Source organism: Pteronotus mesoamericanus, unplaced genomic scaffold, assembly GCF_021234165.1.
Source record: "Pteronotus mesoamericanus isolate MK-2021 breed Mesoamerican mustached bat unplaced genomic scaffold, CSHL_Meso_final scaffold_54, whole genome shotgun sequence".
NCBI lineage: Eukaryota > Metazoa > Chordata > Mammalia > Chiroptera > Mormoopidae > Pteronotus > Pteronotus mesoamericanus.
Genome location: NW_026555321.1, coordinates 5,031,743 through 5,049,532, shown reverse-complemented (window position 1 = coordinate 5,049,532; position 17,790 = coordinate 5,031,743). Strand labels below are relative to the sequence as shown.

Sequence of the window (17,790 nt, the reverse complement as noted above, 5' to 3'; positions counted from 1 at the left end):
AACAAACAAAAAACACCTAATAAAGGCCTTAAAAAAAAATTGCAGACTATCAGAGCACTAAAATTTTAATAGCTCCATCTTGCGAACAGTCTTTGACATAGCAGATCTTCTGTGTCTCAACAGTGACATCTTGTGGACAGAGGTAGAAGAAATTGGGGTCTGTGAGGGCTTATAGCAGTTTTCCATTTTCATTTTCCAGCTTCATTGAGATATAGTTGACAAATAAAATTGTAATATATTTTAAGTGTACAATGTGATATTTGATATACATATACATTGTGAAAGGATTACCAATGTCAAGTTAACTAACATCCATCACATTTTTCTGTTTTGTTTTGTGAGAACACAAATTCTATTCTCTTAGCAAGTTTTAATTACACTCTACAGTATTTTGAACTATGCTCACCATGTCATCATTAGCTCCTTGGATCTTATTCACCTTATAACTGAAAGTTTGTACTCTTTTACCAAATTCTTCCTGATTTCCCTACCATCATTCTACTCTCTGTTTCTATGGATTAGACTTTTTTTTCCTTCCAGATTCCACATATAATTGATACCCTGCAGTATTTGTCTTTCTCTGCCTGGTTTTTATAACTTAGCATAATGCCCTCCAGCTTCACCCATGTTACAAAAAGTGGGTTACCTTCTTTTTATGGCTGAATAATATTCTATTATATATCTATATCTATATGTAGACATATGTACATATCACATTCATACATCAGCAGACATTTAGGTTGTTTCCATACCTTAGCTATTGTGAATAATCCTGCAATGAACATGGGAGTACAGATCTCTTTGAGATAATGCTTTCATTTACTTTGGATATAATATATACTCAGAAGAAGGATTGCTGGATCATATGGTAGGTCCATCTGTAATTTCTTGAGGAATCTTCATACCGGTTTCTAAAGTGGCTGTACCAGTTTACATTCTCACCAATACTGTACAAAGGTTCCCTTTTCTCCACATCCTCTTTATCATTTGAAATCTCTTGCCTTTAATAGTTATTCTAACAGGTGTGAGAAATAACTCACTGTTTGATTTGCACTTCCCCGATAATTAGTAAGCACCTTTTCATGTACCTGTTAGCCATTTGTATACGTTCTTTGGGAAAATGTCTGTTCAGGTCTTCTCCCCATATTTAAGAATGTTTCCTTTGGGGTGAGCTACTGAGTTGTATAAATTCCTTATATATTTTGAATATATTGGATGTGTAGTTTGCAAATATTTCTCCCATTCCATAGGTTGCCTTTTCATTTTATTGATGGTTTCTTTGCTATGCTGAAGCTTTTTAGTTTGATGCAGTCCATTTGTTTATTTTTGCTTTTGTTGCCTTTGCTCTTGGCATTGAATCAAAAAAAAAAAAAAATCACTGCAAAGACCAGTGTCAAGGAGCTTACCCTTATGTTTTCTTCTAGGAGTTTTATGGTTTCAGGTATCACATTCAAGTCTTGAATCCATTTTGAGTTGATGTTTGTATATAGTGTAAGACGGGGATCCAGTTGCCTTCTTCCTTCCTTCCCTCCCATGTGAATATCCACTTTTCTCAACACCGCTTATGGAAGTGATTATCCTTTCCCCATCGTATATTCTTAGCTCCTTTGTCAAAAATTAATTGACCACATATACATAGTTTTATTTCTAGATTCTCTGTCCTGTTCCATTATCTATGTATATGTTTTTATGCAGTACCACAATGTTGTGATTACTATAGCTTTGTAATATAGTTTGAAATCAGAAAGAGTGATGCCTCCAATTGTGTTCTTTCCCCAGATTTTTTGGGGGCTATTTGGGGGTCTTTTGCGGTTCCATACTTCTATTAGGATTGTTTACTTTCCATTTGTGAGAAAATATCATTGGAATTTTGATAGGGATTGCATTGAATCTACAGACGGCTCTGGGTAGTATGGACATTTTAACAATATGAACTTTTACAATCTTTGTGTCTTGTTCAATTTTTTCATCAATGTTTAATTGTTCTAAGTGTACAGATCTTTCATCTACTTGGTTAAATGTATTCCTAAGTATTTTATTGTTTTTGATGGTGTTATAAATAGCATTGTTTTCTTATCTCTCTGGCAGTTGTTCGTGTATAAAAATGAAACTGATTTTTGTATATTGATTTTGTACTTTGCAGCTTTACTGAATTCCTCCAGTTTTTGTTCTTAATGCCAATTATAACAATTATTACTGATCCTCTGGACTCTTCCTGAGCCCACATGGAAGGATACAAACATACAGTACACATGATGTACTGCCTTGTTGTTATATTCCAGCTCCTAATTTTTCTCCCCTGTTCTTAGATACCAATCTCTCTGCAATGACATTTCTCTCTCATCTCTCAAAGAAAGCCTTCATTCATTTTTTGGAGCAACCCACCCCTTGAAGATGGATTGGACTGTACCCCCAGAACTATATTCCTCAAAATTTGGAGACTGTTCTGAACAGTATGCTTCCCAAGAGTGAATATTGCCCTCAGTACTACCGACATTTTAGACTAAGTTTTTGTTGTGGAAGGCTGTCTTATGCATTGTAGGTAGCCTTCCTGGCTTCTACCCACGAGATGCCAGTAGCATCTCTCTCCGTAGTCTTCTCCCCTCCCAAGTTGTGACAACTAAAAATGTCTCTGGGGGGCTAAGTGTTCTATAAGGGACAGAATTACCCCTGGCTGAGAACCACTGGATGAACACCCTGCCGGGGGTGGGGGCGGGGCGGAGTATGGTGGGGAAGGGCAGTGGGGAACTCTTGCAGTCCAAGTTAGGGCAGAAAACTGACTATCCAGGTCCCACAAAAAGTACAAGGAAGGTGAAATAACTCACTTTTGTGAGTTGTAGATGAGCCTCTTTATTCTGCTACAGTGGTTACAGGCAGTCTGTTTGCTCCTTTTACGTTTCTTTTGGTGTTTGGGAAAGTTTATATTTTTGTTAAATTACCTTTATATTAATGTTTTTTCCTAGTTTGGTTCCCCTTTTTCTTACTTTCTTCTGTTATTTGACTTGTCACATTTAAATGACATTTGTTAAATAATTTCTTTTGACTCCCATCTATTCACCAATCAAGTTACTTATTCTGGTTTTCCTTTCTGCTGTTTGCAGTGTACTGTGAAATGGATCTAAAAAGTAAGATAGATGAATGGATGGCTGGATGGGTAGAGGGATGGTTAGATAGATGTGTGATAAAAATAGGTATGTGTGAAACTAAAATGTTACTGTTAGAATCTAGGAGGTATGTATGTATGTATGTGTTCAGCGTAAATTCTATGCTGTTTGAAATTTTAAAAATTAAAATGATGGGGGAAAAAAGAACCTAGGAGCCAGCCTGAAGATTCTCCCACTGGCCAAATCTTAGATAAGACAGAACATCAAAATAAATAGTGATAGCAGTGGATTATGATCTACTGAATAAAAATACATGGGTCCATGACAATATAAATATGAATGAATAAATAAATGGGAGAGATAGAAAAACCCTTCCTTAGAAAATAATGCTAACTAATAAATGTAGGAGGAGTGATATATAAGAAAATTACCATTTTGCAGCCATCACAGAAATAATAAATTCAGGCAAAAAATCATCAAAGGATACAAAAGCTAATGGGAAGAAGTTTAATGAGGAACAACAGTCTCAAGGTATATTCCCACAAATTACTTACTACAAAGAGACAATAAATTTTTCAAGAAGAAACAAAGTGGACACCACTGATAAAATTAGTATATATTATGACTGTAAATTTTGTTACCAGCAAACCAAGCTATGCACTGTAATTTTATTTCCTTCCTTGCTTATCTCATCGTCTTTTCTTCTTCCTTATATTTTTTTCCTGAAAGCTCATCATGTCAGGTATTCTATCTAATACCTCCAATCTTTTTTTTTTTCTTCTTTCTAGAACTTTCCTTTTGGAGCCCTTCATGTTGCTGCTTTAGTCTGCGCTGGCTGCTCTCGGGCCTGCTGCACAGTGCCATTGTAGGATTTCCTGAACTGCTTTCCCAGACCTTCTCCTATGAACTATCTCTTGAACTATCCTCTTCAAGGGTGGAATCAAGACTTCTGTAAGTATATATAACAGAAGATAGATGGTTACAGAATTCTCTTGATTTAAATTTTGCTTGGAGCACAGTGGAAAGTTCAAGAGACATTTGCTGAATGACTCGATCTAGTCATCCACATGATACTTTCCTTTGTATTGTAAAGCTTACAGGGTTTGGTTTTTAATACACGGTCATAAATATTAAATAAAAACAAATGAAATCACATATATTCTATGTATATGCATAATTTCCTTACAGGGAAACACAGTGTGTTTATTATGAAGAGACACCAATAACCATTTTCTTACCCTGAATCTGAAACAGGGATAATATAATGTATGCTTGAAGGAAAAGACCAAAGAAACATTCTTATGTAGCTCTAAAGGCAAATTAACAACAAAAGTCAGAATGAGAGGGTGAAGGGCTCCCCTTCCAAATTGAAATACTTACAACAAATACTGGATTTTAGTGAAAATTGGAGTCTTGAAACATGACCTCAGTGTTGAGAATTATCACAAAATGTTTATTAAAGCAATTTTTCCAGAATAATGCTGACATTTATTCTCAGAAGTTATCTTACCCAAGCAAAACGACTCTCATCTAAGAGAAACACTGGTGGAAAGGGCAGTAGTTATTTCAATGGCTGTGAATGATGGTAAAGAACTGGCCACCAATGGAAATGTGATTGGCAGTAAATGGGATGAGAATGGGCTCACATGGGGAGTAATTCTAAACCAAAGGCTTAACAGTTTACCTATTACTCTTTAAAATTTTGGGTGCCATGTAGACAAAATGTGTACACCCGTATGTGAAAAATGGGTAATTTTCTTTTTGCCTTCATTTGTTTTATTTTTACAGAAGTTAAACGCGCAAATAGATTAAGGAGACAAACAGTTCTCTATTTCACATTGCAACGAACCCAGTGCCCCTGCCTGACACCACTCCCCTTTCCGTTCCTTACGCAGGATGTGTCTCCCCAGGCGACATGGGGCACCATCCCTGATGTTCTTGATTTCACCACTTGAAAACACTATTGGGGTGTTTTATTCCCCACCCTCTTCCCCCTAGGCTGTCTCCTGCTCTCCACCTGCCCAGCTCTCTAGGTTTACCCTGAGTGTGTGGCATAAGGAAGGGAGGACACCTCATACACTTTTTGCCTTTCATTTTCTCTCATGCTCTTCCTCTCAGCGCCCAAAGAGCTTTCTCTTTCTTGCATTTCAGGGCCTTTACTTATATCGAAATCCTTGTCCTATTACTTTTTCATTCATTGTGAAAACGATTATCATGTTCTGGGCTTGGCTTTTAGAAGCCTCTTTTCTCCTCAGTAAAGATCAGCTCCTCCAAAAATCACAAGTGTTTCCTTTCCAGCTGTTGTCTCAAGAGATTTGGAGTACTCTGTTTTGAAATTCAAAGCTGTTTTCCATAGGGTTCTGTTTTTGCAAAGAGGCAATTATTTCCATTGGTTCACTCAGTGGCGGTAAGGATGGGCTGACCAGGACTAGGCATTATCAGGGAGGAAAAGCTATGAATTTAATACCCTCCAAAATGTTACACTAAGAATACATTTTAAGAACATAATTTATGAGGTTTCAATACACAGGTGGAGAACCAATGTTACCATAAGCAAGTTTGGAAGTGATGAAACTTACCTAGGAATTTATCACGAGGGCTCCCCAACTCCAGTTCTCCCTTCCTTCTTGCCCAGTCCCATTGCAGTTTGATGGGACAAGGTGAAAGGTCTGGCCCGTAAAATGTGAGAGGATGTGGGAGGGCTGAGGCAGTCAAAAGCTGCCGCGTGGAATCTCGTGTTGAGATGGCTGAGCTAAAAGATCACACTAGCCTGGTTTACCAAGACACTGCTTGGAAGACAGCTACCCTGGACAGCTGTCCCTCCCATTAGAGTTTGAGTGAGCAAGAAACACATGTTTATTATGTTAAGAAACTGAGATTTTGAAATCGTTTATTACCAGAGCACGAGCTAGCTTATTCTATTATACCATCTTTATTTTTGGGCCACTGGCCTATTGCCTAAGTAATAAAGGTACCTGTTATTGGGGAGGGGGTGTTATTTTGATAGTAGAAATGTAAATTTTTTTATAAGTGGTAAATTTTGGATGAGTAACTGAGTTTTTTACTCATCCAAAAATATTTGCTGAGTGCATAGAATAGGCCAAGTAATAGAGATAGAACAGTATACAAAACAAACACAATTTTTGCCCTCATGGAGCTTATATTCTAGTGGGAAAGTACAAGAAAAATTAAATTAACAAACAAAATGCTTGGAGGTTAAGTGTTAAGAAGGAAATGAACAATGGCTGAGCCAGATAGGAACAAATGGGGACTTTAGTGTAAATGGTATCATAGGGAGCAGACATATCAACTGAGATATGAAGGGGGAAAGTATTGTAGGTCATGTGAGGAAAGAAAAATCTTAGTGAGTTTGAAAAATTGAAATAAGACTGATGTGACTGGGCAGTACTAAATGAGAAGCAAGTGGCAAAAAATGAAGTTGAAGACCTATGCAGAAATAGATCATGCGCTGTAAAGGAATTTGGATTTTTTTCTAAGTTCCATCAGAGAGGGGCACCTTAATCTTCCCTTGATCAATGCCACAAAATTAACCCCATCTATGTTGATTTCCTTTTTTCTTTCATCTGCCTCAACAAATGACATATTTCTCATCTTTCTGACAGTTAATCCCTCCATGTGTACCCTCCCTGCTTCTGTTACAATTTCCTCTCCTCTTACCATATATCTTGCTACTTTGGTTATTCTCAGCTTTTCTGAATCTTCACTTTCTCCCCAGTGGATCATTCTGGTTGACCAACCTACAAGCGACCCTATTATCTTTTGTCTTAAAAAACACTGAATCTGACACTATATTGCCTTCTAGCTTCTGAACTATTTCCATTTCACTGTGTTCTTTTATAGTCCCAGGGACTTGAAACTAGACCTTTTCTTACAGCTGTAATCTCATAGACCCAATTGCCAACTTAATGTTTCCACTTGAATGCTTGTGTTTAATCACATCCCAACTCTTGACCCCATCAATGGATTATTCAACAGTTTTCCTTATAGTATCAGTAATGATTCCAACCACTCACATGTTCAGGCCCTACTACCGCTTTAACTGCACCCTTTTCTTCACCTTCTTATCCTGTTTATCAGTTAAGTTCTTCAATGTTTAAATCTATCAACCTGACTCAGTCCTGCTAATGCTAGCTTTCATGATCTCCTGCTTGGATTTCTGAAAAATGGTCTCATGATTTGCCTCCCAGCTCCCATTTTGCTGTCCTCTTAATGTATTCACTGCACAGCAGCTGTTTTATTTAACCTACAATATTATAATTAAAATAAATTTATAAAGATGGTTATAAACTTTTATAAAAGTAGCAAAAATTACATGAAAAGGTAGGCAAAAATAAAGAAAATAAAATATACATTTCCACTCCTGAAGATTACAACTGCTAACACCTTAGGGCATTAATGCTGTAACTGAGCAAACCAAGGCTCGTCCACATGGTGCTTTGATGCATGACCCAACAATTAGTGTTGAAGGGAACAGGTTTTTATTTACAGGATTCCAACCTGGGTATGTGTGGTGGTGGGGGGGGTGTCGCTAAGAGCACTACTGCTCAGAGCCCTGCTCTCCCACAAGACCTGGCCCTTCCCCTGCTCCCCACCAGGATATAAGCCAAAACCATGTCCAGAAGTTCCCCCATATCCTTATCTGTTCTTAAGCCAGCTGTGCAAAGAGGTCTCCATCCTCTCTGGAAGGTGCTCTTGTGGGCTTCAGAGTCACCACCCTCTTGTGGCAGCTCTCTCCTTTAGGATCTGGGGTACGTTGTTTTCAGCCTCCATTAATGGTTCAGGGAAACATGTGCCTTCTTACACTGGATCACGGTGGAGTCCAGGGACTCCCACTTTCTAAGAGAGTGGCTTCTCTGTACATCCTTCAGAGAAGCTGAACCTGCATTTGGCATTCCCAGCCACAGTTCAGTTCAGCTCCAAGCATCTCCCATGAACCTGTGCTTGGATAGGCAGTTCCCGCACATCTCCATCAACTCTAATGCCCTTTCCTCCAGCCTGCATGGCATCTTAGTCCTTACTCCCCAAGGCCACATGGCAGAATCCCCTTCTCTTTCAGCCTGCCCTTATTTTAAATGCTCGGCCCAAAACTTCCTAAGTGACCTTGTATCTAGCCCCTCTTAAGTAAGATGTGCTACTTTTGCCAGTTCCCCTGTATCTTTTACCTTTTTTTGGCTGCCATCTTTAGTCAGGGCAAGAGACCCCCATGACACAGGGTCATCTGTCTCCCCGGCTATGTCATGAGTCACTAGAGGCTCTTAAAGTTACATACACCTTTGCCCAGGGCAGCAGCACAGCTATTAATTTGCCATTGTCATGCGAAGTGTCTTAAACATTTTACTGTCCAGTTTTCCCTTTCCCCAACCAATTAAGGTTTGTGAGGAATATGCACTGCTAGTTTTGGGGACCCCCACTCTGCACCCCATTACAATGCTGGGTTTTTTTCATAGTGCCTAAAAGCACACATGTGCATTTTGTAACCAAAGTGAGATATTGTAATATATATAGGGGTGGGCAAAAGTAGGTTTACAGTTTTGAGTACATGAAACAGAGTTAATTCTTTTATTGTTTATTATTGTATTATTTGTATTACAACTGTAAACCTACTTTTGCCCACCCCTGTATACTGTTTTGCAGCTTGCTCTTTTCAGTTAATGATCTCCACCTTTCATGGTGATACCTTTCCATCTTGTACTCAGTTCATTTATATTTAAAGTTCCTCAATTGTCCAGAAAATGCATTTAATAGGTGACCTGTTCAAACAAGGATTCAATCCAGACTCTAGGTCCTTTACAATTCTTTTCACAGAGTAGCAGCTTTTTTTCATAACAAGAAATTATTGAAGAGATGGCACCATTATCTTCCAGAATGTTTCACCTTCTGTATTTGTTTGGTTACTTCCTATGGTATCATTTAATTTGTTCCTCTGTCCCCTGTGTTTCTTATGAATTGTGTTAGATGCAAAGGTTTGGTTGATTCAAGTGAAATATTTTTTGCCTGGAATATATCACAGATATTGTATACTTCATACTACATCTCATCAAGAGATGCACTATCAGATTGATGCACACGGTGGCCTTTTTAAATTGTAAATTGTATAATGTCACTATTGCTTAAATTCCATTTTAGAACTTCCTTTGCTTTATTTCACAATACAAATTCCTTAACTTGGCATACACGGTTTTGAATGACTTGATGCTTGCTTACTCTTCCAACTTTATTTCATTCAATTCTCTAGTTGCTTTTTAAAAGTTTTTGCCACACTGTTGGCTTCAGCTCCTTGAACGTGGTAAGTACTGCCTCCAAGGGCCTCTGTACTTGCTTCCCCGGCTCTGGGAGGCTCTGCCTTGTCCCTCCTTTGCCATTTTCCCCTTCTTATGTCACGCATCTTCTCAAACTGGTCATTTTAAGTCTACCGTCTCAGAGAAGCCTTCTCTAATTATCTTGTTTAAATCAGGTTTTTCCACGGGACCCTAATAGCCCAGATCCCAAGAACCCCGTTTTTGGTACCATGAAACATTTTTTGTCCACTTTAGTATTTCAGTCCGTACCTGAACTATAAAAGGTAGGAGCCTTGCTTTCTAGGCTTACTGTCCATTCAGTGCTTGCGCACGGTAGCATGGACAATAAAAACTACCGTAGGTCATAGTAACACCGAGGCTGTAAGGTCTTGCACAGGTGGCCGCCACCAACTCTCTAGGGTGGCAGTAACAGGACCTCACCGAGTTGTTCGAGGGGAGGAGTGGTCACTTTTATGTAAAAGCTTCTGTCCACCCGTCGCTGCGGTAAGGAAGCGAGAAATTCCAAGTGACGTAAAAGCACGAACGTCCTCGCGCAGCCTCGCCCGTTTGCACCCAGGTGAGCGGAGCCACCGCCCAGGCTCCCTCACGTGACCGCCGCCGGCACGCCGAGGGCGCCTGCGCAGGAGCTCCCGGAAGTGGCCGGACAGAAGCTCAGGCAGAGCTCCCGTCCGTCAGACGGTGGGTCCGCCAGTGAGCTAGCCAAGTGCCCCGCGGTCCCCAGCTTCGTCGCTGTCCCGCAGTTTATTGGGCCGGAACGGCGACCCAGGTGCTCGCCATGGCGACGTTCATCTCAGTACAGCTGAAAAAGACCTCAGAAGTGGACCTGGCCAAGCCGCTGGTGAAGTTCATCCAGCAGACGTACCCGAGCGGCGGGGAGGAGCAGGCCCAGTACTGCCGCGCGGCCGAGGAGCTCAGCAAGCTGCGCCGCGCAGCCCTCGGCCGCCCGCTGGACAAACACGAGGGCGCCCTGGAGACGCTGCTGAGGTGGGCCTGGGCCGGGCACAGGGCCGGGGTCTGCAGCCTGCAGACCCCTTCCGTCTTCTGCCTTTCCCGCTTTCTTCCCTCGCAGCCAAGGCCCAGGCCGGGCTGCCCTACCCTGGCTCGGCCGGGGGCGTAGGTGTGGTCTACATTCCTTCCTGGTGTTCGGGAGCGGCCCTGCTGGCTGCCTGCTGGTCCTGCCGGGCCGCCCGCCCGCATCCGTGGTCCGTCCGACTTGCTGGATCGAATACCTGGGAGGAGCGGGCTGCGTGTACTGATCTCTCTTGCCACATTTACCCAGAACTAGTTTTCTTCACATTTTGGGGGAGGTGGGGTGGGGGGCTTTAACTGGGACTTCCCTCCGCTATTTTTTGTATTTCTTGTCCAGATTTAGGTTTTAAATTAGTAGTTGCCTAAGGGAAATGGGAGAATTGGGACACTGGAACAAATGCTGTTACTACATGTCCATTTGCAATGAGCCATCTTCCTAAGTTCATCATAATCTAATGACAAATGGAGAATTCCAAAGGTTGGGCGCTTCAGTTAACTGAAATAAAACTTGAGTGACAGAAGGTTCAAAATAAATAGCTTAAAATCAGTTTGTTCACAAACAGGTATGCACACAATGGAGTAAATTTGTTATTTTACAAGTTCTTATTGAACTCATGCTGGTACCTTCCGGTTAGAATAACAACATTTTTATAACACTTTATATTTCAAAAAATTTCTTCTGCCTACCTTGTTAATCTCATTTCCTGTGAGTAACATACCCTTGTTTAACAGGAGAAACACAGCTGTATTAGGATGCAAGTAGGAGAATCCCATGTTAAACTTATTTGTTTCAGTAACGGAAAAGTTTAGTCATACGGCTTCTTTAGATTTAGGCATCACTGGATACCCTCTTGCCACCATGTTGATTCCCTCTTAGTAAACTTTTGTTCCTGTTTTGGGAGAGATGGCCACTGGCAGGTCTACTGTGATTACAGTGGTGGTAACCCTCAGGATCTTACCTAAGAGAGTGCTTTTCCCCCTTAGCTCATGGGAGGCCTCTGATTGGGTTGGCTTGTGCCCATTTATGATGGTGGGCAATGTGCGAATTTAATTGCCGGTCTGAGTCACTCATCTGAGTTTTCTCCACCCCCCATGGATCAAGGCAGTGTGGATGGATTGTGAAAGATCTGGTTCCCCAAAAGGAGGATATTGAATAGGTTGCTTGGAGAGATTAAGATCTTTTGGTGTCAGTTTTAAAGATAAAACTATTGGGTTTTAAAAATCATTAGTTTGAGCACTTTTTAAAAAGTTAACCTAGGATTACTTAAGACATTCTTTAGAATTAACAAACTTTCAAAAAAGATCTCCAAAGCAATTTTTATGTAGACATGAATAATATTCAGGGAGGATTTCCCATTAGTGGTATTAAAAAAGCATGGGTATAATGAACACTCTGATAACAATCTTGTTGAATAGTGTGTGTGTTTTGGTCCCAACCCTTAAGGAACTTGGAGTCTTCAGTGACATTTGATGCATGGGTTTAAGACTAATAAACGAGAGAATAGTGGATTGTGGTACTGATAGGGTTCTGCTGTGAACTTTAAAATTTCATTCATTTGTTCATCCCTTTATTCTTTTCCCAGGCATAAATGTGAGAACTGTTCCTAATAGGGCTTTTGCACAGATAGCCTCTTTGAAACTAAACATCTTTCTTTAGTCACCTCTGTATTATCATCTCCTAGATCATTATCATCTATGGTCCCCTCCCCAACTTCCTGCTCTTCATAGTGGGGTTAGGGTAAGGTAATAGATATACTACAGTCTATTAAATTTTATAATGGGTATATATACTGTAAAAATCAAACATTTGTGAGATTTTTGTTCCAGTCAAGCAAAATATCTTTTTAAAAAATATTTTATTTATTTATTTTTAGAGAGAGTGGATCCATGAGGGAGGAAGAGAGGTAGAGAAACATTGATGTGGGAGAGAAACATTGATCAGTTACCTCTCATGTGAGCCCCAGCTGGGGACTGAGCTCACAACCCAGGCTTGTGCCCTGACCAGGAATCAAACTGGTGACCCTTTGCCTTGTGGGGTGATGCCCAACCAACTGAGCCACACTGGTCAGGGCAAGCAAAATATCTTTAATAATTATGTTGGATAATTGTGTAAACAGAACATTAATTAGGTATTTTTAACTTAATGAACTTTTAAATAAAATTTCAAAAAGGAGAGGTTAAGATAATTACTAACGAATAGAAGTTAGTGCCTCAGCTGGGTAGCTCAGCTGGTTAGAGCGTCTTCCTTATATGACAAGTTTGTGGGTTGGATCTTCAGTCAGGGCAAATACAAGAAGCAACCAATGAATGCATAAATAAGCAGAACAACAAAATATTTCTTTCAAAACAATAAATAAAAAAATTTGAAAGAATAGAAGCTAGCTTGATCAGTACTGGTACACAGCTCCACACATAGGTTCAGTGATGGACCTGCCTGTTTATTATTATGTAGCTCTATTAAAATTTTCTAGAATTCACATGTTATGTATATGATACTGAGAATGAGTGTCATCCTTTATAAAGAGGCTTTAACTAACAACTGATCAGAAGAGCCTTGGTGGACTTTAGTGTGGTCAGATGGGAATCGTGGGTTTTTTTTTTTGTTTTTTTTTTTTTGTAGCTCCAGGTATCAGCATCCACGTCTTTTGTGGCAGTGAGTATTTTTAGAAAGAAAATACTAACTCCTTCCATGGAAAAGCTGAGTTGTCAGCTTTTTGAAATTTGATTGGGAAAAATGGGTGTTGGGGATCTTGACAATCAGGAATGCAGTCTTTTATGTATTTTTAGTGTGTCACCTGTATCAGGTTTGGATTCAGCTGCATGTGGTAGATCTCAAGTCATCAGTGAGTTATATTATGATTTTATTCCTATGTAAAAACTTGGTCGATAGATAGTTCTCATAGTCCAGGACTGGTATAGTGGTTCTTTGAAGTTCATCTGGCTCAGGCTCCTTCCAGCTATGCTTTGTAAAACCTCGAATCCTTTTTCTTAGGGTCCAGATAGCAGTTACACCCAACTTTAAGACAGCGGGACAGAGGAAGGGAGAAAAGGGTCAGAAGACTCAGCTTCCAGGAAGTTTCCTGGAAATTGCCCCACAATACCCTACTCATATGTTATTGGCTATTATTTATTTCTATATCTCGAAGAAGAGCAGGATAGTAAAAGGAATTTTTATGTAAGGCAGCCACATACTGAGCCTAAAATCTGGTGTTTTGTTAGTAAGGAAGAAGGAGAGAGAATGATGCAGAAGACAATTAGCACTCCCAGCCAAAGCATCTCAGTCCCATTCCTTCCCACTTAGCTGTGCTTGATATCTCTAACATTTCCTCTGAGTAAACCTACTCTCTGATTAGAGGATGTGGTAACTTAAAGGTTTCAGAGATTTTTCTACTGATCTTTTTCTTTCCAGCCTCACACTGAATTCCTGTGTTCAGTGGTACTTCATGTTTCTTAATTCAGATTCTTGCTGGCTTCTCTGACGTGATTTAGCTTATACTTTGTTAGTTCCCTCCCCTCTAGGCAGTTAGATTTTCAGCTTTCACTACTTCATTCACTTTTTACCTTTGATAAAATTTCACTGAAACATCTTGTATGCTGTTGTGCCCTTTCCTATTCTTTTTTATCCTTGTGCATTTACATCTTTAAAATTTTATTTATTTTTTAATGACATTTTTGGAGGGAGCAGAAAAGTATGTTTTATGTTTCTTCAGGTCTCTCTATTTAAGTGGAGTAGGGTAGGGTATTTATACTTTTAGCTCTCCACAGTGGTCGAATCAGTTTACATTCCTATCAGCAGGTGTATGTGAGTTTTTAATTCTTCCATGTTTTTTTCCTAATACTTGTTGATTAATAATTCAAATTATTGCATTTTGTTAAACTGATGGATGAGAGATGGTACCTTGTTTTAGGGTGCAGTGCCTTGATTTCTTGGAGGTCCAGCATTTTACATTCACTGGTCACTTAGTTTTCTTTTTATTTTCCTGCGAATTGCCTGTTCTTTTTCTTTGCCCATTTTCTAGGTTGCTAGTTTTTTCCTTACTGATTTTTAGGAGTTATTTATCTTTTCTGGCAGTTTATCCCTTTTTCTTACGTATATTGCAAATATCATCTTTAAATCTGTTCCTTGTCTCTTAATTATGTTTATGGTATCTTTTGTCACACAGAAGTCCTTGGAAAATGTTTTATTCTCCTTGTAATCTGCATTTATGATTTTTTCTTATTCTTAATGTTGTACCTGTGCTATGTTTGACTTTCCCCTTTGATCAAATTTACTAAAGGTTTACAGCCACCTCTTTCTTTTTTTAAAAAAAATATCTATTTATTTTTTAGAGGGAAAGGGAGAGGGAGGGAGAAAGAGAGGGAAAGAAACATCAATAGGTAGCCTCTTGTACGCACACTGACCTGGAGGAACAACTGCATCCCAGGCGTGTGCCTTGACTGGGAATTGAACCCACAACCTTTTGCTTTGTGGAACAATGCCCAATTAACTGAGCCTCACCACTCAGGGCGCTATCTTTTCTTTTTAAAAACTAAGTATAGTTTTATTTTAGGTCTGTATGTTTTTTCTGAGTCTGCTTTTGGCTGCATGTGAGGATGTATTGGGAGGGTGTTCTAACCAATTGAACTGCCTGCCCCGGACCAAAAGGGCACACCCATTTTAAAATGTTTGTTTACTGCTGAATTCCTATGTCCTAAAACTGTGTTTTTTTGCATAGTAAGCTATTTGTATATATTTGTTGAATGAATGAATGAACGACTGAATGAAGAAAGGCTTCTTTGATGACTCCTCAGCCTAGACAAGAAAGGTAGGAAATTGTAATGAGAAAAATGTGCAGATACAGAGGAAAAAAAAGTGTGCAGCCTAGGGCTAGGAGAGAGCATACTGTAGTGACTGGCTTGTGTAGTGAATATTCTGAGATGAGGATTGGAGAGTTGAATGATGGGCAGGTAATGCCGGACGTTGTCAGAATTTTTGGATGTGGTTTGAAGAATCTTGGGAATCCATTATAGGGTTTGAGCACTTAATACTTCAGTGTTTGTTTCCTAAGTACAAGAATACTCTCTATAAAACCACAGTGCAACATTCAAAATCAGGAAATTAACATTGATTAAATCTATTTAATCCATAGAAGTCATTAAAATTTTGTTGATTTTTCCCAGTAATCTTAATAGAGTCAGGATTGAATACAGGTCTGTGTTGCTTTTAATTGTTATCTTTTTAGTTTCCTTCAATCTGAAATAGTTTCTCATTTTTTTCCTTGTCTTTCACAGCCTTGACAGTTTTGAAGAGTACAGGGTAGTTACTTTGTAGGATGTTCTTCAATAAGGATTTGCCTCCTATTTTCTTGTGATTTATGCAGTTTTGGGCAGTAGTACCACTGAAGCGATGCTGTATTCTTTTTAGTGCCTATCAAGAACATTATTTGATTTGTCCTATTGCTGGTAATGTTAATTTTTATCCCTTAAGATGGTGTCTCCCAGGTTTCTTTTTCTTTTTTTTTTTTATGGTTACAGATTTTATTATGACGCAGTTGACAAAGGAATTTGCTTTCCTGAAACATTTTAGGATAATAACTAAAATTACAAATGAGAGTATATTAGAACTTTGTAGAATCTTAGAGATTTTTGTATAATTTCTAGAACAGCTACTTTAATGATAAAAATAAATGTATATAAATAGAACATATTTATTATTTTTTATTTGACAAAGCTTCCCATATACTTTAAGCATATTAAATAGGCCTAAGTAGTTCAACATTTCTAATTTTTTTTAAATTTTTTAAATCATGTTTATTCTATTACAGTTGTCTCAATTTTTCCCCCTTTGCCCTCCCTCCACCCATCCCACCCTGCCCCCTGCTCCCACAGTCAATTCCCACTCTGTTGTCCATGTCCATGAGTCTTTCATAATGTTCTTTGTCTAGTCCCTTCTCCTTCGGTCTGCTCCACGTTTCCATACCTGTGGTTTATTTTGTTAGTTTATTTTGTTGAATAGGTTCCAGTTATAGGTGAGATCATATGGTATTTGTCTTTCACCGACTAGCCTATTTCACTTAGCATAATATTCTGTGGTTCCATCCATGTTGTCGTGGAAGGCAGGAGTTTCTTTTTTGTAAAAATGCAGATTGACGTTATGTATTTATTTTAAGTGTAAAGGTTTCTTAACTTTACAGTTAATTAATATGTTGTACTAATTAGTAATTATTTTATGGGAAGATACTTTGAGATTATATATATATAATCCTGTTTCTATTGAACTTTTTTATTTTGGCATCCATTGATGAATCTTACTTGAATCAGATATTATTCTCTAAAAGGTGCCAAATGCTGATTTTTCTAACTCCATTTCTCCTAGACTTATTAGTTGGCATTGTACAGTAGGGTAGAACTTTCCCTATTCACCTGTTTATTAACTTTAGGGTGGTCTTATTTTCAGTGGGTTATGATTTATCTTATTTAAATTTTCCTAGACTAGGAAAATTTTCCTTGGCTAGTGGGAGCCTCTTACAGCTAGTTCCTGTGTCCTTTTGACATGATCTCCTCATTTTTTGAATACTTCCTTAACTTTCCTGTGAAGCAAGATGTTTTAGGCTTGAGTCTTCAATTTTCTCAATCTTAGCCGTGAAGTCACTTGTATCTCTAAGCAGCACTGGCTCCTTTTAATGGAGAGGATTGTTTATCTGGGCACTAGGTTTGCTTACAGCTATCTAGGTGTTACTGTTTCTAGGCCCTCTCAACAAACACATTTAGGACACCCCCCCCCCCCCCCCCACCTGTTTTCTTAACTTTCTACTCTATTAAAAAAATGAGTTCACAGTGATACCTCTAATTCTGAAAGTCCAAAGCCACAGAATTTATTCTTCCCTGATTAGTAACTCCTTTCTCTGATAGTTAGAAACCTGGCTCCCATTGTCTTCAATGTATTTACTTAACTGCTTGCTACTTTCTGTTTGTAACCAAATTCATAGCCATGCCAGCCAAAAGCGTGATCTCTGATATGTTGCCCCTCGCCCCAGAAACTTGGCCTCAAAAGTTACCATTGGAAAAATAGCCCTGATGAAGTAGTGGGAGGTTGGGAGATGATAAGGGAAGGAGGAAATATTAGAGGCCAGTTAGAAAGCTTGGCCTTGGATACCTCCTCATCCCCCTTGCAAACTCGATGGTCATCCTGATGAGGGAGAAGACTGCTTCATGCCTGACGGTCATTCTGGTTGCTCTGTGAAGAACAGATGGAAAAGAATGAGAAAGGAGAAAAAAGGAGAGGTTGACGAGGAAAATTTGGATTAGTCTACCTTAAAGGGAGGGTAATAGCTTTGATGAACTGTGTGTCAGTGGTG

The 17,790-nt window shown here is 39.2% G+C and overlaps 1 protein-coding gene across 2 annotated transcripts in view; it reads left to right on the top strand.

Annotated features, from left to right (window-relative positions):
• Nucleotides 1–10,064: 10,064 nt before the first annotated feature.
• The window catches only part of PDCD6IP (programmed cell death 6 interacting protein), a 53,985-nt gene continuing 46,259 nt past the window's right edge, over nucleotides 10,065–17,790 (top strand). For both annotated transcript variants that reach the window (XM_054595478.1, XM_054595477.1), the window contains exon 1: nucleotides 10,065–10,408. In XM_054595478.1, coding sequence (XP_054451453.1) covers nucleotides 10,200–10,408 — 209 coding nt within the window. In that variant the 5' untranslated portion in view covers nucleotides 10,065–10,199. The remainder of the gene's footprint in view (nucleotides 10,409–17,790) is intronic.